The 23,488-nt window shown below is 37.6% G+C and overlaps 1 protein-coding gene across 1 annotated transcript in view; it reads right to left on the bottom strand.

Annotated features, from left to right (window-relative positions):
• Positions 1–750: 750 nt before the first annotated feature.
• SEMA5A (sema domain, seven thrombospondin repeats (type 1 and type 1-like), transmembrane domain (TM) and short cytoplasmic domain, (semaphorin) 5A) overlaps positions 751–23,488 on the bottom strand; it is a gene marked incomplete at its 5' end in the record, with an annotated part of 93,539 nt that continues 70,801 nt past the window's right edge. The window contains 6 exons of the mRNA XM_009073404.1: positions 751–870; positions 2,229–2,440; positions 4,619–4,666; positions 6,912–7,067; positions 12,383–12,553; positions 22,937–23,155. Coding sequence (XP_009071652.1) covers positions 751–870; positions 2,229–2,440; positions 4,619–4,666; positions 6,912–7,067; positions 12,383–12,553; positions 22,937–23,155 — 926 coding nt within the window. The remainder of the gene's footprint in view (positions 871–2,228; positions 2,441–4,618; positions 4,667–6,911; positions 7,068–12,382; positions 12,554–22,936; positions 23,156–23,488) is intronic.

Raw genomic sequence — 23,488 nt, 5'->3', positions numbered from 1 at the left:
TTTCCCCAAAATTAAACCAAACGAGGTGAAGGCTTTATGTGACTGGGCTCGGCTCACAACTGGAAACCACTGACCCTTTAGGTGTCTGGGTTAATTACAAGATTGTATCCCTCGGTACAGCTTTAGTCTCTGCACTCTGAACAGCTGAACTGCAGCCAAAGTGATTTACAGCCCAGGAAGATCAGCCTACAGAGCCCAGAGCTGCCATAGAGGATCACTAAACCACCACCTTTCTTCTTATCATTGTTCTCAGCACCCTGTGGGCTCTTCTTGGCAGTGTGAGCTTCAGGAGACTGCACAGAGGTCTAACAGCAAAGCTCCCTTTTTAAACCCCATGGAAGTAAAAGACAATGCCTAAAAATAAAATTAGATTTGTACTCCTGGCACAGGTTGAAGGGGTAACATTATTATTTCTTTTTAAAGCTCAGGAATTACTAAGTCACTTGTTAGAGACATCTGACTGGAAATTTATGAAACTGAGCGAAGCGATGCAATCCTCAAGAGTGGTCCAGCAACACCGAGAGGCTACAGCTGCCCCTGACACTGAAGGCCAACCTTTCACTCTGCAAAGAAAATATCATGTCACAAACAGGTGGTTTGGGCTTTTGGCAGCAATGGGACATTGATGGCTTGGATTGTGCTTGAAATGTCTCTGAACTTCATCTCTGAAGCCTCAATCACATGAGCAGCCAAGTAGCACAGGCCTTGGGGACTGGGGAGTTACAGGAGGCCAGAAAATACACAAGCCCATTAGTACTCATCATAATTATTGAAATCTGTAAAATAGGTATTAGAATAAGTCTTTGCAGTAAGATGTGGATTGAAGTATTTGTTTCTCTCTTCCAGAATCAGGTTGTTTTTGTTAAATGCCTGGAAAAAAAAAAAAAGAAAATGATAAGAAAATGGAAAGGACAGAGGAAAGGTAACCACTAAGCAGTCTTACATCAAGGCAATTTTTGTGGCAAATATCTGTGTACAGGAAGCCAGTGAAACTGCATTGAGAAATACCTGCACAAAAACTTACATTTGCAGAAGTATCTTCTTACGTAATAACATTCCTACAGAAAGCAATTCTACTCAATAAAGTAAAGCCAGGCACTTTCTCCCCAATATTATAGAATCAATTTTATAATTCCATGAATATTTCTTAATCATATATATGCAGTTCTTCCTATTAGAATGATTCACTTATTATCTTCTTGCTGAATAGTATTTCTTTTCTCTTTACTGCATTAATTCCCTAATTTTCAAATGCAGTATGTTGGAGAAATGTCTGAAGGTCTTAAGAGCATAAATCCTGTTTTTCTTAAAAAGTAATATGAGTATTTAGAGTATGAATTTTCAAAGGGTTTGTTGGGTTTGTTTTTGTTTTTTTTTGTTCTGTAGCTATCTTGAGAGATGATTAGTGGAATTTTGAAAAGCTTTAACTTAGGTTCATATTCCACCACTGACTAGAAAATACAGTCTTTTCTTGCTCTTTTTCATGAATTTCTTTTAAATGTCTTTAATTAGAAATAAAAATGCAGAAATTAAAAACTTGATTACCAGGTAGGATTTAAGAAAAATCCTCATTTGCAAAAAGCTTTTCAGCTGCATGAATAAACTATGTAATCTGAAAATACTGAACTAGGTATATCCAGAATGCTCATCCTTCCTTAATTCGGTGGATCTGAAAAGCAGAGCTATTCTAAAAGGTCTCAAAAGAGAACAGATGTTTGGGAATAATGATCAAAAGATATGTATGAACACTAGCTGATAGTCTGACCTAGAATATATTCACAAGATACATCTCCTGTATAAAGACAGAGTGCAGGAAGATTAACAGAGCCCTTGACACCAGATCATTGGAGCCAAAGGATTATCTTCAATATATGTCACAGTGATTGTTAATGGCCCTATTTACTTCTTGAACAAGCCACTATGGGACATATTTAAGAAAAAAACCCCACAAAACAAAATTTGAGTGGTCTGCTTTTTTCCAGGAAAGGTTGCTGTATACATTATACATACACACAAAATCTAACTTCCTGCATAACAGGGATTGACAAAGGAAAGGATCTGTAATTACAATACCTCAAGTGAAATCTATTTTTGTCACTAACGATCAGCATAATTTGAGGCCAAATGGCACTGCAGAAAACTTGCAAGTAGAATTCTTTTGATACAGCAGAACTGTTGTCTAGGACTACATACGTTGTACATTATAGGATGACCAACCCACTTCTCACCTTGATGGCTTCTACAGAGTCGTATTTGTCCAGTTTGTTGATGTGGTTGGTAATGCTGGTATTTAGAGGAGCTGGTGATACTGGATGGATGACAGTAGCATCATGGGACTGCTGCTGATATCGTTGGCAATAAGTGTAAACAAGCAGGGTAAGAAGGCAACCAAGTATTGAGCTACTTAATCCCACTGCAATCATGTGAAACATGTTGAACTCTGCACAGTGGAGAGAAGAAGATAATCTTTATTTTAAGGAAGCAGCAATAAAAGCTCAAGTTTGGGGGAAAGCGTAGACAAGTGCTTGATTCAAATAAGGATAAGGGAATTTTCGCATGTTTCCCTGAAACATCTCAAATGCAGTGGCTTATCCCTACTGTAGTAAATTCATTTTACTTCCCTGAAGGGATCATTATAAGAATCTTAGATATCCATACATCTCTGTAAGCATTAAGACTGAGATCTTTGAAAGATGCTTAAACAAGTTCAGAACCAAAATAAGAGAAAAATGAATTACATTCCTTATGTTTGAATAGTTCAGCAAAATTTTTCTTCAGACTGTACAACAAAGCCTTGTTATACATAAATTAGGTATATGCTTTCTTTTTTTCCCAGTGAACTACAGTATCACCTCCTCTACTGCCCTTCTAGTGCTTTCTCTTACACATACTGACTTGTGGCAGAGCTAACAAAATCCTGATGTCTTTGTGCTTTCCCTAAAATGTTTTCCACATCCCATTTATTGGATGCCTGTCCCAGAAGCAGCAGCATACATTTTTCCATCCCCTGCTTTGATTCTTTCTGCATATCACTGTTTCTGTATCTTTGAGACATGGCCAATTTGTTCCATTCTCCAGCTCCCAGATTTTTTCTTTATGTAAGGGGGGGAGAGAGGAAGAAATGGTAGCATTTAGGGGAAAATGGGAAGGGGGGAGATATGGACTCCTTGAAGCTCAGCATACTTTTAAACAGAGCAGCCAAAGAGTGCAAAGTCAACAACTCAGTGCCCAGCACTCTCCTGTCTGCTCTGCCTTTCAAAGATACTATGGGATCAGACGATGGGAAACCCTCTCTACCTATGCAAGGATTAAAACTGAGAGGAAGTTCATTGCTGCATGAAACTGTGGAATGGAATCTAAAGCACAATCATAGCCTGATGTTACTGAATGGAGATGCTAGGTCAGATATGGCACCAGTAGGATTAGCTCGAAATAAACAAATTACACTGCTTTCCATTGTTATTTCAAACTGGAGCTGTGCTTTATGATTAGGAAAGATATATCACTGAGAAGCTTATGTTGGAGATTTCACCTTAACATGACTCAAAATTTGTTTGTGGCTGCCTAAATGCACAAATGAAAGATTTTAAACTGAAATACTGGTGCTAGTCTGAAAAACATCTGTTAGACCTTTTTCACTGCAATTCAGAAAAATGGGCCCCAGTTTTTGTAAATGCCTAAGGTAGGACCTTTACATGCCTACTGGGTACTTAGAAACACAAGTATTTCAGTGGCTAGGTTCACTGCTTCAATATATAAATTATCATTGAAATATCCCTCTACACATTTATGAGAGTTTCCTACTGTTGCAGAACTTGGCAAAATATTTTCAGAGTAAGTATCACTGCTAATTAGTAAAAAAATCAAATTACATTATCCTGGCTCCCACAACAAGTTACCATACGCACAAGTACCCTTGCATAACCTTTGTGTTTTCGTTGTCCTTTATTAGGTTAAAAATGCAGTTTATCTGCACATGGAAGAATACTAGAACAGGCCAGAGCTATTACCATGACGACACAGACTAAGCGTGATAGCTCAGCACAAAAAAAACTGTTCATTTTCCTTTTACTTCTTCTTCTTGTTTGGTGGTTTTTAAAGTTGAGATTTGTTTTCCTAGCATCAGTACTCTCTGGAATGGAACTTTCTGTTTACTTTTTAGTTTTGTCTTTAGCAGTGAAGCTGAAAATGAGTCCCAGATAGAGGCTGAGCTATTAAATGGGTTAGCAGGCTGGTTTTCTGCTGTTTATTTGGAGTCCCAAAGAGGTTTGTGAAATCATTATCCTGAAAAAGGTGGAGCAACTTTACACATTTTGACCCACTGATAACTAGCTTATAATAGGTATTTCTTTTTTGAGACAAGGGTGACTGCCATACTGAAAAAGAAGAAAATACAAACATCCAGTAATGTCTTTTCTTGTCTCAAAGGTCAGCAATGACAGATGGGTATTTAATGAGAAATCCTGTAGTAACTACATCTCTTTTTCTGTACAAGCACAAATAATGAGAATGAAGCATTTAAAAGGTAGAATAAGGGAGTGCAAAAGATGAAACAAAAGCAAAAATTAGGGAATCAATATTTCAGCATTTAATACACATCTCAAGTTTAAAAGCTTACCGCCACATCGTTTCTCTTCTATGCTGCTGGATCGTGCCACAGATATTTCTAGGAAAAATAAGAAAAAGAAAAAAACAAAACCAAACCACCTTAGGCCAGGGGAGGAAAATATTACACAGAACTACTAGTTTGATTAACACAGTAAGTATTTAAAAATTCATTCTATTACATTCCCTCTGAATCCAAAGTAAAAAATATTTTGACTATGTGGTAGAATTAATAAAAAGGTCCCATGACATCTTCAGGTTTCCCAAGCAAAACCAGCAACTTAGTTTTAATTCTTGCCTCAAAACACTCTGGAATTAAAGCGATGAAGTGCACATGAAAACGTTCTTTGTGAAGTTTAAACATGTGGAGAAAGAGTTGATTTTCTGAATAGTAAAATTAATGAGAGTTTAATTAGCTTGTGTTCAAATGGGCTCATTACTTCTGGAAGTCAAGTCTAGCACTAATATGAAAAGCAGAAATTTACAGATCTTAAAAAACAGATGACTGCCAATTTCATGGGTCTCAGTTGTAAGGAATAAAATGCAATTCCAGTCCTTATCCTTACTATTTTGATTTTGGAAACATTCTGAATAAATACTGAATAAAATCTGTTGGCAATCAAGTTTTTCCACTCTTTACTTCCAGACCATGGCTTCTGTGAAGGGAAGTCCTGCCTTATGAACCACTCTCTTGAACCTTTCTGAAAAGGTCAAAGATCATATGGGTATGGGTGGGGTAATTGACACAGTCTACCTGGGTTTCAAAAAACCAAAATTTTAAGTTCTTTGACAATGACTTTCCAAGCAACAGAAGAAATGAGGGAAAAGATAAAACAGGGAAAGCAGAAAAAAATGTCCTAGAAAACCATAATGCTCTGAAAAGTAATGTGATGACTAATTTAAAACACAGCAACAGCAATGAGGAGTCATTTTTGCACTCCACCTGAATCATTGTATGTACTAAGTTCTGCGGAAGAAACAGAGCAAAGGGAAGCAGGAAGTCAAAAAGACAGCATGAGTTTGGTCAGTTTGGTCATGCCAACAACACTAGCTGAGGAAAGGAGGGAGGGGAATTAAAAACAGAAAGAAGGAGAGAGAGAGAGAGAGAGGGAGGAAACCCTTGAACTGGAGGATCTGGATTAATGAAAGCAAACCGAAGAAAGCTAAAGGTGAGAGTAACGGGCATGACCTTATCTGCTGTGTTAATGGCAATTTGAAGAGGAGTGGCAAACAAACCAGAAAGGCAAGAGAAGAGGTGTCTCATTGCAGATTCTGAAAACGCCTATTTCCAAAACAAGATGTAGAGCTTATATTGGATTAAGCTGGGGATTCACAGAATGTGAATATTAACAGTGCTTCAAAACCTTTAGAAAAAGGGGAAAATACAACGTGGGAGTTTTCGCTTCCACACTGACATTTTTCGCATTGGTTTTAGAGGAAAATAGTATCCAGGAGTTAAAGCATTATGCACCATCCAGAAAAAGTGTTTCATTTTGTTGATGTCTTTGTTATATTGTATTATAGTTTAACACATCATCATACAAAAAGAAAAAATGGTTGTTGCACTGAGTAAACACAGTTACATTTCAAATGATACATTAAAATGTAAATTTCTCGGTCTGTGAATAGACCACTAGCTTTTTTTAATGTACACAGGGAGAAAGATGACTGTTAACAGCAGTGCATTGTGACCACCCATACTGTTGTGTGGATTTAAATGATTGCCATGATTTAAAACCAAAAGTACAGTCATGAGTTTCAACAAATGCTATAGAATAATACATAATGTGATTATACATCAGATACTTAGCAGTCATGTGGGAGATAAGGACTGGAGGCAAAGTTAATAGTATTTACCTTTCTAAGCAGATATTTAAGGGACTCTGTGAAATTATTTCCAGATTAACCACCACAGCACCCACTTTTGTATGAGCAAACCACAAAACCTAGAGGAATGTTTCTCTAATAACCCTAGGGTCTCAAAAACACTTAAAATAAAAAGATAACTATTTCTACTTGCTGTCTGTACTCATCCCCTCCTACCAAGTAGACGGGAGGGATCTGCAAAATGCTGTGACAGTGACTAACCAAACTCCCAGGTGGTGACAGTAGGGATAGCTCCACAGTACTGGGTACCAGGGGGCAGATTTCATGTGGACAGCAGTAGGCCAACATGCTTTGGCTGATAAAAGGCAAGTTCTGCTCCAGCTCACAGCTCTGCACAGTGCAGCATGGGGCAGTACTATGCCTCACTCCTGAAACTTTGAGAGGTTCCACTAATCCTTCAAGATGTTGGCTGATCTCACCTGGTATAAAGTTGGAGTCCAGAGTGCAGGCTCGGCTCTCTGTGGTGTTGCCTGTGCACTGGCTGCCCACAGGAAACAAAACGATGCACTGACGGCTGCGGGTCTGGAGGCCAGACGAGTCACAGTCGGACCACTTGGACCACTCAGACCAGTTGTCTGCAAAAGGCAGAGAGGGAGACACAGGCAGATGCTGTGATTAAAGGCTTCAAGTACACCAACTGAGAGAGAAATAGCTTGTATTTCTGAATTATGACAGAAGGTCTCATCCCCAGCTACTACCAGCTAGCAGAGGGCAGCTCTTCATTCTGATACACCAAAAGAAGTTTGGCTTTGGCAAAAGTCTCTGAAATGCAGTGTGATGGTAAATTTGCCACCGATGTATTATGGCTTTGGCTTCTGCCACAGCCTTTGTGTGTGGAAGAGAGAAGCTGGAGGGATTCTGCAGTGGTGACTGAAAGTGTGATTGCTGTGGAATTAATTCCATTCTAGGTCATTATGGTGTAAAAGGATACTGCCTTTTTTTTGCGTACCTGACAAGTAGCAATGAGAGCTATATGAGTGTGCATTCCAGATCTGAAACAAGATGTGTATTTAACCACAAAAATAGTAGTGTCTTGAAGACTTTTAAATTATTTTAATTATTTTAGATTTTTTTTATTTTAATTTTTTTTAGTTCTTGCTATTTCAGGTCCATTTCTTGGCCGCAGGCAGATCTCATCAGGTATTCTCACTTTCTCTTCCCCATCTGGTTTATTGTCAGGTTCTATTTCTTTTCTATATTTCTTGTTCTGCTTATGTAGTTTTGATTAAGACATTTTTATTTCATGCCTGTGTGATCTTAGATATTTCCCTTAAATGAAGTGAATTGATCTCATTCCCATGAGATACTGTGAGTTTACTGCACTCAGCATTCTTACGATTTGAGTACAAGTCTTGCCTTCGTAGGAGTCTTCTGAGTTTGGCAAACATAGTAAAGATAGAGCTCAGTTAAACTGTCTTCTTTCTTCTGCCAGCTTTCCCACAGAGATAGGTTTTATGGTTTTGATATGGAACAAAGACTCCTACAATCCCAAACCAAGTTTGTTTCTGCTTCAAAATTTTAATTGATTTTCATGCCAATATGTAGCAAATTTACGAATTTCATTTTGCTTCAAATAAAAAAGCATATATAGTCTAATTTTGAATAAGTTAGATTGAAAGACCTTAAAACTTGCAAATTCATGAAGTTTTTTTAAACTGTGAATCATCTGGAAAGTCAGGAAAGTTTTACACTCTTTTGGGCCCCTTTCAATACAATGTATAAATACAACATACAAAGTTCATATTTAGTCATTACTTTCCCCTTGTTCACACAGGAGAACTGTCATAGAAAATTTAACAGATGCCAGAAGGAATATTTGAGACTGCAGTCTTGAAAAATATCAAGCAATAGATGTTTATAAAACAGATTTACTTAGCAGTGCAGGTAAGAACTTGGATATTGATATTTTTGAACAATTAGCAACTGTCTGGATGAGGCCTCCTTTGAACAATGGGGCAAATACCTTGACATAATCAGCTTGTAGGTCTTGTTATTGTGAGTTGCAAGAATACCCAGGTCTGTCCTTTGGCTTTTCTGTTTCTTAGGACAGGTCCTAGGAGGGCCTCACTTGCAGAGTGAGTAGTAGGAGAGCAGAGGCAGATGACATACTGTAGCTCAATCCTCATTCAGGGGGGATATGAATGATGAGGTAGGAGTCAAGCAAATGGACAGGCTTCTTCCTGCTTACACAATGTGGCACATCCAAGAGCTGCTGTTATTACCTCCAGTGTCAGCTGCTGGATCTAAGCAAACTAAATATATGGATCCTTAACAATAAATATTGAGTAACAATAAAGCCCAGTTCATTCTAGTTTAAAGGAATGTTGCTCATTACAAGTCTTGGCCTAGTTCTCATTGGTGGCAGAGAGCACATTTAAGCCAAAGCAAGACTCTTGTCCAGTCCTGATATAACTGGGATATATGCAGCAGGTGCCAAAATACTTGTGAGCATCCTAAAAGCAGCTTGTTGGCTGATGCATTCTGCAGCTCCATCTTGTCCAATGTGGTTTTGGCCCACCAGGTTCTTTGCTGAAGGAGCTACATCCCATGATACAATAGGAACTCCAGAGTACACATAGATCATGCAAGGTCACATAGAGGTGACTGGGCAAGGTTACTGTTTTGGCCTGCCCTTTAGGAGACCCATAAAAGACACTATGTGCATATGGACCTTCCCACATACACAACACAGGGCATCTCCCTCCTATCATGAGTTTCACAGTGCAGTCCAGACAATACAGCACAGCTAGTCAGTGAGTCTAGTGCCAAGCTGATCAACTTCATCTGGCACACAGAATCACAGAAGAGGAGAGAGAGAACATCAGTGCAAGCATGAAAGGGATGGACATCCCTGCAATTGTGGATCCTCATACCAAACCTGTGCTTTCAAGAGTGCCACTGTTGGAAGCTCAGAGATCCACAGAGAAGTAAGGCTACCAAGACAGAAAGATGTATGATTTCAAATTGTCAGACCTGCCCTTTGTGGAACCTCTATATCTCTGCCATCACAGGGATGCTGAACCCATGGCTTATGCATGCATTCCTAATGACTCAGTTATCCTGTGCCATCCCTTTGATTTCTTTATTTACACAGTATCTGAGGCTCTCCTGCACCTCAGGCAAGCTCCTCTGAACTTGCTCCTCAGGTCTCTGCAAAAGTCATGAGAACATAAAAGAGAGGGTGGACTGGAAAGGTGTTTAACCTGGAACTGCTTTTCACCTCCAACACAGCAAAATTTACTCATGATACATTACATCTTCCTACAGAGTCTTGGTTGACCTTTGAAGCCAAGTTAAGTTCAATCAGTTCCTGAGAGATCCCTTGGTGAAGGTGGCAACTCAGAAAGATCAAGCGACCAGTCTGTAAGGTTAGAAATTTCTTTCATGGAGAACTACACCATCATTTCTAAATGCTCAACTGCTTTATCAATTATTTGCTTGTGTGAGTTACCAGATCAAGGGCAGAATGCATTTTCCCCTCTTACAAACAGCAGTAAATACTTTAGGTATAAAATACTGTTTTATTCAGTCTGTTACCAACATTGCAACAGATTACACTTACTGATAAACAGCCTATAAACCACTCCTGATCAATACTGCAGTGCTTCCATTCATATTAATGTGACTGCATTTGGATAAATTAAAAGAAAAACCACAAACTCAGTGACAGAGCTTTTAAAATGAAGGATGAGGAAAACTGATGTATTCTGCAGAGATGAATCTGCTTCTTTCTTTTAAGTGCATACTTGGATAGTTCCAGTTGGATTTGCCATTAAACCTCTATATCCTCAAGAAATCCTTAGTATCAGGATTCCAGAAATTTTAGTTTTCAGATAATATTGTTTGCGAAGAAAAAAAAAGTACTATTTCAAATGCCAAAAATATCTTTGCTCTTTTCACATCTTAAGAAATGTTATAAATCATTTCAATTTTTGCACATATGCATTTCTGTGTTGGTTGGTTGTTCTTAGTTTCCAAGTGTCATTACAATTCCCTTCCTACATTAAACATGTCACTTAAGCAGTGAATGTCACCAATGGTACTTTCAGATCTGTACAAGGAAGAACCACTCTTTCACCTGGTCCTTACCATAAGCACAAGTCACTGCAGAGATTCAACAGTCTGTCCAAATTTGACATGTATAGCATTGCAGTTATTTTTGACCCATACCAATGCGAAATAAGAGCAGTAAAAAGTTGTTTTGCAATCTATCTTGTAAATATGAGACAAGGACCATTCTCACAGCTAGCTAATGATGTGCTGTTTCAAAAACCTATGTCAAATTTTCAGTGAGACTGAAATATTAATGAAATATTATGGAATGTGAGAAATAAATTTTAAGCCTCAGAAATTTTACTGTTTTGTAAGGAGTTTCACTTTCTTGAACCAAAATAAAACTGATCTCCCCCTTCATCCCTCATCTACTTCAAAATTTGGGTAACAGGCAGGTCAAAATAAGATGCAGACATTATTTACAAATGTTTGCATACTGTCATTTATCAGAACATGGTGGTAGAAAATAAATTCACAACAACAGAAATAACTACAATGCTAGCACAATGACCTTTTAAAGATGCCTTAAGGATCTCAAGGCAGCTATGTAACTTCTACAGACAAATGCATACTATTTGTCTTGAGAAATCAAATCATCAACTGATTTCTGTGCTTGGGTTTTTTTAAAAAAACACAATACAGAGTATTGCATCTGCTTTAATTTTGACAAAGTGGGTACTTTTATTCTGCTGGAAGACATGCAGTGCCTAGAAAAGGAAATTAACTTAACTTGTAGTTCAGCAGAAGTAATAGGATCCATAAATTCAAACTTGTGGGGCTTATGCCTTCACATGCACAGACTCATCATATGGGCAGAAAACTTTGCTATGAAGTCTAGGAGTGCTAAGCGAAGCAAGTAATACAGTGTGGCATCAGAGCTGCTTCTTTCCTTTTGCTGTTGCCTGTAATCCACTAATCAGCAGTAAATGAAAAAAAATCTTCCCACTGGCTTTTACTAATGATTTTGTCTGGTTTTTATCTCATTTTTTCACTTACATTTCATGAAAAAAAATAATTTCCTTTAATATGGGTCAAAAGGCAGAGTCAAAATTGCAGAAAAAGACATGAGGCATCAGAGCTGCTTCTTTCCTTTTGCTGTTGCCTGTAATCCACTAATCAGCAGTAAATGAAAAAAAATCTTCCCACTGGCTTTTACTAATGATTTTGTCTGGTTTTTATCTCATTTTTTCACTTACATTTCATGAAAAAAAATAATTTCCTTTAATATGGGTCAAAAGGCAGAGTCAAAATTGCAGAAAAAGACATGATCTGTAATACAACTAGCCGGAATGCTGAGACATTTAATTTACTAAGTATTCCATCGTAATTTAAACAGATGAATCTTTGTTCCTTAACATGCAAAACTGAAGAAGATATTTTAGAAATCATGTTAAGGTTTGTCTTGTGTTTTATATGAAAACAGGACAAATATTATTTATTTGAAGGACCTTGTGTTGAACATTGACCTCAGCAATTTGCTTGCTGTGAATATTTAGTGTATAACAAAAGCACTTTGTGATATTGTTATTAAAAGTCTCACAAACCTTTTGCATGATCCACTTCAAATATTACACAATTTTAGTTTGTTCAGACCCAGACCAGGTAACTTAAATTTTAGTTTTTAAAGAGAGAGGGAGGAGGGGGTGTCCTGTAGACTATATCCTGCTAGCACTGATTTACTGTATCATTCTAGCATGTAAGGGCTGATCGTGCACTTAATAAGGGAGAGAAATTATTTGCTTCTAAATAATAGATCAAGGACATTATATTGCCTGACTGTGAGTGCCTTATTCAGTGGCACATAAAGAACAGAGACACACGGGCTCATTTGCCATACCTGGACAGGGCTGTGTGTTGCAGAGTGCTTCTTCAGTGTGCAGACCAAGGCAGATATCTCCTCCATACGCTGGTGCTGGGTTTGTGCAGGAGCGAGTTCTCATGTAATGTCCTCCTCCACAAGTTGCTGAGCACTTTGACCAAGATGACCAACAAGACCAACCTCCATCCACTGAAAAGATGTAAAATAACATATTTTTCTAAGTTAATGTGTGACATGACATAATTCAGCTCATGTTTCTCGTATGCTGTGGATCTAATTCATGGCCTACTGAAATTCTTGGACATTTTTAGGCACCACTGAACATAGGCCCAGAAATTTATTCTTGCCACAATGAAATTTAATTCGCATATTTTAAAAGCTCCTGGTATTCTGGAAAGAATAACCCATCCGTATAGGACATTTTCAGTGGATACTCTGAGATTTTTAAGCCCAAAACTCTTCTGTTTTTCTTTTAATTTTCTTTTCTCACTTTTAAGAAAACAAAATACCAAAGCTTGTTTAGCAGAAATATAATAAACTCAGACTAGTGTTTTATTCATAAAATAAAACTTAGCCCAATAACATGGAGGAATCCTGATTTTGTTTTGTAACTCAGGTGGATTGCCTTAACCCTACAACTCATTTCAAATGATTTCACAGATATCAGCAGGAGAACAATGGCAGAAGTTCAAAAGAGAAATATGCATTATTATTCCCTTCGCCCCCTGCAATTTGTATTTATTAATTCATGTATGTCGAACTGTTCTCCAGTCTGAGTTTTCACAAGATTCTTCCGAAATGTAGGCTGGATTTCATGGGAGACCCATTTGTCAGATGGCTTTACACACATGGTCACTAGACAAGCTTCTAATGAAAGATCACCTCATTGTCTGCACCAGATTGGCTCCTCTGCACCCTCTTTCTTAAAGCCACTGCTCAACAATGTATTTCTGGAATTTATGGCCACATTGCAGCCCATCTGCCAAAGGCTTTCTATCTGCAGCCACATGACAAAGTCAGATAAACTTCTCCCAGGGACAGCATTCCTTCTGCAAAGAATCTCAGTATTTTGTTCATTTGTCTTTCATTTTCTACTTAAATAAATGTGACAAAAACCTAAACTTTCAAAATTTTCATATCCTACCAAAGAAAATAATTTATTTTCAAACCTCTATTTAGAGTGTTATCACTTCCTATCTTAATTCTTAAGTAAGGAAATGATTTACCATGTCTGCAACTGATTGAAATAAGTATTTCAACTGACACCAATAGATGAGCTCCTAAGTATGATAAAGGCCATGTGCCAGTAAATTCGCTTTACAAGAGGGTCCTAAACTGAGCAGAAGTTTCACTCTTTTTTTCCACATCACTTATAGCAGCAGAGGGCATTTTACCAAATAAGACAGAAACTTATCATTGCCCACTTTTAAAAATATTAGGTAAGTATGCTTTTTCTGTACAGTTTTTACAGCAAGCTCATTTAAGACATTCCTTGCAAGACTTTACTTTGTGGTTTGTTGAAACAACTGATTGGCACCGAAATCTCCACAACATCTATCCAGCATTTCACAATGACTCTTTTTCACCTTTTCTGTTCAATTAACGAAACAGCCTTTCAAGGAGTAGTTTCTACTGGTTTACTGAAATGCTGTTCCATGACTATTTCTTACCAAAAAAAAGAGGTTCCAAATTAAAAAAAAAAACCCAAAAACTTCCAATGAAAATATCTGTGCAGTATCTGCATTTAAATTGTCTCTTAGATGGAAATGTAGAGCATTCTAAAAAATATTCATTTTGACTTTGTAGCATTGTATATCACAAACATACTTGGTGAGTCAAGTAGAATGTTTTCTATGCAAAGGCTGCAACAGTGAGAAAATGAGCTAAGAGAATTTTCATATTAAAACCTATACATGCATTTTAAAATTTAATTTCAGATACAGCATAGTTCTCAGTTGCTAATCAAACAGGTAATTCACTAATGCATGCCTAAGGCTATTAACTAATCCTCTAAGCGAAGTTGTTGAATATATAGCATTTTATTCCCTGTACTGTTTGCAACATTATCCTAAACATCAAGAAAGCACGGAGTTGGCACTTCCTTGGTAAGAACTGCAGTTGTAAAAACTTTTGCAAGTAATGTATCTGGACTCTGAATATCCTGATTGGACACACAGGATTTGTAGATTCTGGTGCTATATTCCAAGTATGCAATTTTAATAAATTATTTCCATTATTAAGGAATTCAATGATAGCTACATTTTTTTCCGAGGATATATTTATCAACCAAATCATCTAGCTATACAGATGTATAAGAGAGTTTTATACCACCTATCATAAATAAATACTGCATCTTGGTAGAGTACTTGACTTGTTCTCTTATTCATATTCTTTTTATTCATACTTTTCAGTGGAAAACAAATATGTCTTTTTGCCTCAGATAACTCTGTTTAATGCAGTATTATGCAAGCTCATATCTAGGAAAGCCATAGGTTATTTGTCTTCAGTGCAGGGGAAATATAATGTGCAATTTTATAACAATTTCAAGACATGGTATCTTTTATTCAGAACTTGCCTCTTTTTTTCTTTCTTTTTAACTTTTGTCAAATAAAGGCAGAAGTTGCTATCTGAGCTATTCATTTCATGTGATATTAAAGCTTTACCTTTCTAGATACTTCCTTTTTTATTTTTATATTTTTTTTTAAACTGATTGTTGGCTAGCTCAAATGAATAATCAGAGGCATGCTTGCTGCAGTGTACAGACCTGCAGAATTGATTTTGCCTGAGATTGCCTAGACAGAAGATAAATTGTCTGCAAACATTACCTGTGCATTGTTCACTGTAATAGGGACAATGACCTCCAATACTTTACACTTATTTTTCAGTGGACCAGTGAGAATTACAACGACCATGCATTTGAAACTGCCATCTACCAGAAACCTATAGGTGGCCAAGAACACAGAGACCCAGGAATGTCACCGCATTCCATAATTGCAGTGGTCTTGGTTGTACTGTATAACTTCAGATGTAAAGGGAGAAGTGGGTCTGGGGAAGATGGGAAAGGACAGATATGATATAATAGACAATGTTCAGTTTGATCCTGTTGAGCTGGACAGTGCAATTATAACTGGAGTTTTTAGCAACAATTTACTGACAGAGTGCCATTCCAAATCTCTAGCCTTTCAAGGACTATCATAACTACCTCTTTTCTTTGTCCCCAGAACTTTTTCTTTTCAACAGCAGAAGATGATAAGGAACCATCATGGTTAAATAAGATCAAAGGAGTGGGTATTTACTGCTTGAGTTTTTACAAGACCTAAATAGAACTCTGTGGTTTCTTTCATCTTTCTTTAAGTTGCTTAGCAACACACCACCATTTGTGTGTTTTTTTCTTTTTTCCCCTTTTGTCATGGAATCCTTAATGTTATTTCTGCCTCTTATAGGAAGAAAAATACACAGCTGCAAGAGAAGCTCCAGTCAGTACAGTTTCTTTACATAACAGTTTTGTAGAGCTGTTGGACAAAAGAAAGTTGTTAAAGCAGTTCCACAATGAAAGATTTAAAAAGTCTTTACATTTTCTGACAATTGCTGAGGTTGGTCCCTTTAGGAAGAAGGCACCCTTCAGCTAGCAGAGTGCTCTCAAACAATGCTCTTTCCTTTATAGTGAAGCGAACAACTTTTTGCCAACTGGCTGTTATTGTGGTTAATAAATATTTCTTCACTATAATGACAAAACCCCAGATCATAGGGAAGAGAATGTACTGAGAAGAAACTGTGTACAGAAATGGGACCTCCTGGGGACATGACAAAACATCCACACTACCGGAAAATTTCCATGAGACAATTAAGTAAACTGGATACCCTGCTATGCACTTTGGATTTTACAAGGAAGTGGAAGGAAGCATGGACAGAGACACTGACCTCACCTGCTTACATGAGAACACAGATAGGATTGCAGGCTCTCCACTGTCTGGTCTCATTTCAAATTTAAACAACCAAAAAAAAAATCAAAGAAAATTCTTTTGGAATTCTTTTTGTGCGTGTATGCCTTTAGGTTTATAACTTTTCACACTCAGGCGTTTGAAAGTGTGGCAAAAGAGAATAAAAAATGCTGATAGGTCAGTCTTTTCTATATGCATAAATGAGCATAAATAGAGGGGCAGTAGACCTTTTGATCTGCAGAAATGCAGATGGTGTGCTTTCCAGTGGCTGAGCAAAAGTTAGATCTGGGGACAGTGGATATTGGGCAACCTACAGACCCAAGAGAACACTGCTCTCTCCCAGACATCTGGAGATCATCCCATTTCACATCACTTAGTCTACTTACTGCTTTTTTCCTAATCCTGTTGGACATTGCTGCATGTTTCAGTGTGGGGAAAGAGCAATTTTTACATCACAAGATCCAAGGCAAAGTCTTGTTTCTGTGATGCTACAGATACCTTTATTCATAAAAGCAATGCTGGATGAAACAAACAGTCAACATAATGCAGTGCAGAAACACAGAAGGCAAATGAATGCTTCTAAGGAAAGAACAAAATCTAAGGATCCACTAGGGTTTAAGTCTGTAAATGAGGCTCTTAAGCTAGAAAAGCAACAGTTGCTTCAAAGGACAGTTCATCCCTCTTCTTGCTGGCTACAGAAGCAGCCTAGGGAGATCAATGCATATGGAGAGATGGACTTCAGCAGCCCCAGAGACAAATTAGTGGAGCAATTATTTTCTCCCTGATTTAGGAAGCTAGTGCAGGATAAATTTTGTCCGTTCCTTTAAACACATTCTTGTTTCCTTGTGGCCAAGCATGACTTCAAAGGAAAAAAATAAAGGGGAAAAACCAATAATGGAGAAAAAAACCAATAAGCAATAACTGGCCTTAGGGGATGCATAAATAACTTACATAGTCTTTCAGGGAGTTTTGTGTATCTGAAACTCGTTATTGTTATTAGAAAATTGAGTGATATATGAATTTGGTCAGTTCTTCTCAGCCAAAATGTCACAACTAAACCGAAGTAAAACTACTATAATAAAAATCTGAAATTGGCAAAAAACCAAAATATTGACATGCAGCGTCAGAATGTCGTATCTGAGACAGCAACTGTCCTTTCCTTCTGATCCACCACTCTGCTCTAAGAAGAAGAGGAAACAGGAACTCCTGTAGCTCATGCCACTCAGTGGAGCTCACATAACTCTGCTTTAAATGTCTAATTAAGGCACATTGGCCAAGTGACCCTATGCCCTTATGCAAAAGAATGTAAGAAAAGGCAACAAGAAACAAAACAAAACAAAAATGAAGATTACTTGTCTTTTCCTACAGAAATAATTGAAGAGATGTATAATACTGTGAACTAGGACAGTGTTCCCTATGCTTGGTTATTATTATTTTCAGTCAAACAGATCTTTTTAATTAGTAAATTCCTGTAATTTTCTTAGATTTGCAGAATTTACCATTCAAACAACATTTCTCTTCTTCATCTATTTCTCTTCATAATGTAAGTATCTTGCAAGCCCCCAAGGATAACAAAATGCTGATGTGTCTGATTATGGATTCATTTCTTTTAGTATTGATTGCATATTAGAAACTCAATGAAAACAGAAATGTCAGTGAGCATTCACAGATCCTTTCCATAGTTATTGAGGCAGTTCAGTTCTTGCCAGCTCAACTCTATTCACGAGACATAAAAAAAGGATCTGAGGCACAGGGCCAAAGCATAATTTGTTAGTGCAAGAGAATAGTTCAAATTCTCCTGCCCCTCAAAGTAGTTTAGCCACATGGAAACTGAGTACTGGGAACACGCCTTTAGCCCACACCAACTCCCAGATTATTTCTGCAGATTGTTTGGAAGAGTGCTAGTTAGTTGAAGGCAAAATAGTATGAGGGATCATTTTAAAACTTGAACAATACAGACAAATCATCTTTCTGGGCCTGGGTACAATTTCTGGCAATTTTCTGGCACTATTCAATTTACTATTATATATTCAGCCTTCAAATGCTATGAACGAAAAGCAATCTGCCCAGTGACTGCTAGCAATCTGCACATCAGTGGACGATTTACTACAAGCTGTGGAAAAAATTTCACTGTTTCCTTCTCCCCTGCAGGCTCAAAAAAGATTTAATAGTACCTGCTGATGGCAGATTCTAGATGACTTCAGTAATTTCTGAAAGTTCTGGGATCCTGCAGCACATTAAAACCATAAATTTCTGGCTATTAATATATTAATAAGTGTATTTAAAATGATGCTGCAAGATGCTTAACCAGACAAGACAGCCCTGTACACTTGGTGACTGCTCCATGGGCTTTTTTATTGTGTCTGTCCTTCAGAGCACTTAGGATCTTCCAGGATGACACTGAGCTCAGATTAATTGATTGAGAAGCATAAAGTCCTATTGACTTTCAGCATGACTTAAATGCTGCTCAGTATATATCTCTATTGCTCCCCTTTCTCAGCAGTTTACATCATGAGGGGTTGATCCTGTCTGCAATAATTGGAGACAGGAGCAAAGACAAACCTGAGACTGCAGTATCAGGAAAGGTTCTTTATGGCTGCCATTGTACCCCTTCATACTCACCAGAATATTTCTGAAAGGGTAATGACTGGACTGGACTGTAACTAAATGGTTCTGTCAGCAGGGAGCAGGTGAAGCTGTCCTTACCCTGAGGGAGCTCAGGTAAATCTTAGGAAGCATCAAATTCTTCCTTGTTGCAATTTTATTTCTAGCCCCATGGCAAATACTTTCAGATCAAGGTCAGAACAAAACAGCCTCACATTTCTTAGCCTTTCTGCCTGCACCTCACTTATCTACACGGACAAGAACGAACTTTTGCAGAGTCCCTGTTTTCCTCCCTGATGCTCACACTGGCAAGAAAGGCCTGACACATTTACCACATGCTTACTCATCTACAACCTAACCCATGCAAGGAAGGTAGAGCCAATACCTCAATGAGATCTGCACCAATACCAGCCTTTCTCATGAACAACTGCAAGGGCTGTGTGAACAAAGCCTAACAGAGACATTATAGAAACTTACACAGCTAGCCACAATAAGAATGACTTATATAGCTGTCTTAAATGTTACAAGAACCCAGGAAATGAAATCCAGTCCCTGGCACAGTGGTTAACAAGAAGGTTGAAAGCTGATTGAACCATGGTCTCACTTCCTGACTGCTCTCCTCTATGTCCCTACTGTGGGGTTGGCTAGGCTAGTACACATGGGCCTGGAGCAAAGGCTGTTCATTCAGGTGTGGTTTATGTCTGCATATTCTTGATGATGTCTAATGAATAAATGTTCACATTTAGCCACCAATTTAACTTTCTGCGACTTTCATTAAAAATTAAGAGAACTCAAATTCCTTGGTATGCTTCTCTAATAAAAATTTATTCCCTTTCTACAAATTTATAATCAGGTCTAATTTATGGATAACCCTTATTCTGCAATCATTTTTTATTCTCTCATGTCTTAAAGAAAAAAAATCAATTACATCTACCGCTTGCAATGTTTTCCCTTCAGATTTATCTGAGATTTGACTTAGTCCCCTGCATTTCTTCTTAATTACTGGCAAACAGTAGTTCTGTAGCTGAGGAACTATGTGATTCCTTGCTGCAGACTATGATACATCTAAATATTTCATTCAAGCTCTACATCTTTATTCGAATTTGCTTTGCATTAAAAACAAAAATAAAACTTGTCTCTGAAGAAAGTTATTAGCTATATTAGGACACCCCTTCTTGCTTCAGAAAGGCCCACCACACTTTATATCAACTAAATATTTTCAAATTCAGAGACAGCAGTGTGAATAATTTTTGCATAAAGTACAGTTTCAAGTTCTGCCTTACAATTTCATGTATTTTAGTCTGGTGTATTGGCTATCTCATAAACAACTAAGGCCTCTACAACAAACTTATGTCTGCATAACTGTGTTTTACTGGTTGAAATGATTTCCTTCAAAAAATATAACAGTGTAGTAGCTGCAGAGTTCAATAAAAATACCACTTCTGAAAACCTTTGACTTATTTTAACTTTGAAAAAATCCAAAAAATTCAAGACAGTACTTAATTTGAAAATCAACAGCAAGGGATGAACAATAAATCCAGCCCTATTTTATAGATAGTCTGGGCTCATTTAATGAATGGACTCCAGTTACTATGTATAGTAATAGAATGAGATATCTTAAAGCTTGTGAGCAGAGCTGTTAGCTAATACCACACAAGTCATGTGTTTCAAGGGAAGCTGAAGGCATTGTCTTATGGAGGGATTCCCTTTGCAAGGGAAGAAGGAATTGATGACGAAGTGCGATGGTCTAGTTTGCTTCACCTACTGCACACACCCCTGGGGAGGCTTGCACACACTAGTACAATGGTCTAATAAATCTTTGACCTAATGTATTACTGCCAACTTTCAAAATTTTTCACAGATGAACAGTGCAGTCACATGATACAGAATTGTTTATCATTTTATTATCCAGGAAAAGCAAGGTGTTATGATTGCTGTTTGGGAACTAATGAATCAGAGCATGCACTAGGGTTGTGCAAACATGGAGAAGATTTGGGCCACAATTTTATAACTCTCTGACAACTGTTGGTTCTTTGCTGTTTCCCTTCCACCTCTCTCCTAAAATGCTTGGCATAGAAAATGTATCCACCTTTCACTGATCATGCCTCTAAGATCAGAAAGAAGTACATAGTCTCTTCCCTTGATCTCCTCAGATGTTCACTGTCAGATCTATACAATGAGCAACTAAACCTACTTTTCTCCTCCTTGGATGCAGCGAGAAAATTTCACCAGAAAGTGCTGGCATATGTCAGATCTATACAATGAGCAACTAAAGCTACTTTCCTCCTCCTTGGATGCAGCAAGAAAATTTCACCAGAAAATGCTGGCATGTTGTGCCCAAGTGCCTCTTTCAGAACTTCAATGCCTCAATGGCAAAGCAGGTATCCCCAACAGAAATTCCCTTTGGATCTGCCCCACCAGCAGGCCATTCAAGTTGCCAATCCTACTGTTCCTGTTAGCAATAAAACTGCAGAGAAATTCACTTTCAGTGAACAACCAGAATGCTCACAGAGCTGCTGGGTTTGTGGGCTGTCTGCCAAAACACATTGCTTAGTTTCAATTCAAGATGGATCATGTTTTTCTAGAAACTGTGTCCTCCTGAAAGGGAAGTGTTGTCTTCTGCACAGATCTACTGCTTAGATTCTGATGCAAAGAATGGACAGTGACTGTTATAGGGCTTAAGAAGCTCAAGAAAGCATTGCAATAAGACTGGACAAAATACTTATACTAAGAAAACAATGTATCCATGATTTAGGGAACACAGTTTTAACTTACAACCATATATGTTTTATAATAGCAATACACATAAGTAATATGTATATAGCCATAGTAATTCTTCAGGTCCACATTTGAATAAATGACAAAAGCTCCAAGTCTTCGATAATCAAATATGAAGCAATTATACGTATGAATACCATTAAAGATATATGAAAGCTTATTTCTAAATTTACTTGTTGATATTGGGAAGAATTGAATCTCTCAGACATTTTTCCTTCTTCCTCTCTATTGTTTCTTACCTTGAATTCTTTCCTCCTAATTCAATTGCACTTTCTTTTCTTCATGCGTTCTCCTATCTTACCCTCTCTTTTTTCACAATGCCTCCGCAAAGCTCAAAAGCCTTTCAATTTGGATGTCTGTTTTATGAAGAATTGAATCTCTCAGACATTTTTCCTTCTTCCTCTCTATTGTTTCTTACCTTGAATTCTTTCCTCCTAATTCAATTGCACTTTCTTTTCTTCATGCGTTCTCCTATCTTACCCTCTCTTTTTTCACAATGCCTCCGCAAAGCTCAAAAGCCTTTCAATTTGGATGTCTGTTTTATGAAGAGTGAGAGGTGACTGAAACTAAGATTTTTTTCCCCAAAAATGTCAATGATTTATAATCGAAAGCAGTTTCTTGTAAGAGTGAGAGGTGACTGAAACTAAGATATTTTTCCCCCAAAATGTCAATGATTTATAATCCAAAGCAGTTTCTTGCAAACATATATTCTCTTTTTGTAATTGTAATCCTCTTCACAGAATCATAAAACAACTTTCAGTGAAGGAGAAACTCAAGATTCCAAGAACAATCCTTCTGACCTACTTGTATTACCATCTAATTTGGTGATCAGTCCTGAACCTCATTTGCTGTAGGCTTTAGACTCAAAAGCTAGCAGATTTAATGCCAGCAACCACTGTGATGTTTAACTGAAGACTAGGATAGATTTCTCATGTTTTGCCAGATTTCTTATGCATTTTTTTCTATACGTTTACATACTAAAATGATGTTTTTACAGTCAATCTCAGAAGTGAAAAAATGACATACCTGTTAGTACCGTTGTTGATAAATTGATTGAAATCACATGGGAAACTTGCCTAAACCCACTTACATTATAAAGGCAAATTTGAGCCATAGTTGATTCAAACATCAAAACAAACCTCAAACCCACCAACTAATAGAGGAAAAAACAAATCAACTACTGTAAGATACACTCTTGAAGATGAGCTAGTTATTTTCACATACTTCTCTCATTTCATTTGACTCTTACCTGGACAAGGCAAAATGTTGCATTCCTGGTACTCTAGAGATGGGCCAAGGCAAGGAAGTCCTCCATACTTGGGTTCAGGATTGCTGCAGACCCGTTTGCGATTCCGTATACCTCTACTGCAGTCGCGACTGCACTGAGACCATGGAGACCAGGGTGACCAGGCACCATTGATGGTATGAGCAGAGTATCGTCCAGAACGCAAGAAATCCCCTGACAATCCTAATGAAATAAGGATTGAAAAAGTAATACTGAATTAAAAGAGTATCTCACCCCAAACTCACCTTTTCCTCTTCATATTTACTCCTAGGCTTCTAATAGTAAATAATATGAACAGGAGGGTTTTGCCCTTTAGTCTAACAATCCAAACCCTAGTTTCATCTCAAGAATCTCTTCCATAATATAAATTTCATAATCACTTGCACAGAACTACAGCAAAGATTTGGACCCATCACTTTAGTTAAAGCTTTATGGCTGCATTGACTGAACAAGTCAATTTACTCCACCTAAGAATGAAAAAAATTTTCTCTTGCACAGGAATTATCATCAGAAAAG

This window comes from Acanthisitta chloris, unplaced genomic scaffold (assembly GCF_000695815.1).
Source record: "Acanthisitta chloris isolate BGI_N310 unplaced genomic scaffold, ASM69581v1 scaffold3684, whole genome shotgun sequence".
Classification (NCBI taxonomy): Eukaryota; Metazoa; Chordata; class Aves; order Passeriformes; family Acanthisittidae; genus Acanthisitta; species Acanthisitta chloris.
The sequence above is the reverse complement of the archived record's forward strand: the minus strand, read 5'-3'. Positions and strand labels throughout refer to the sequence as shown.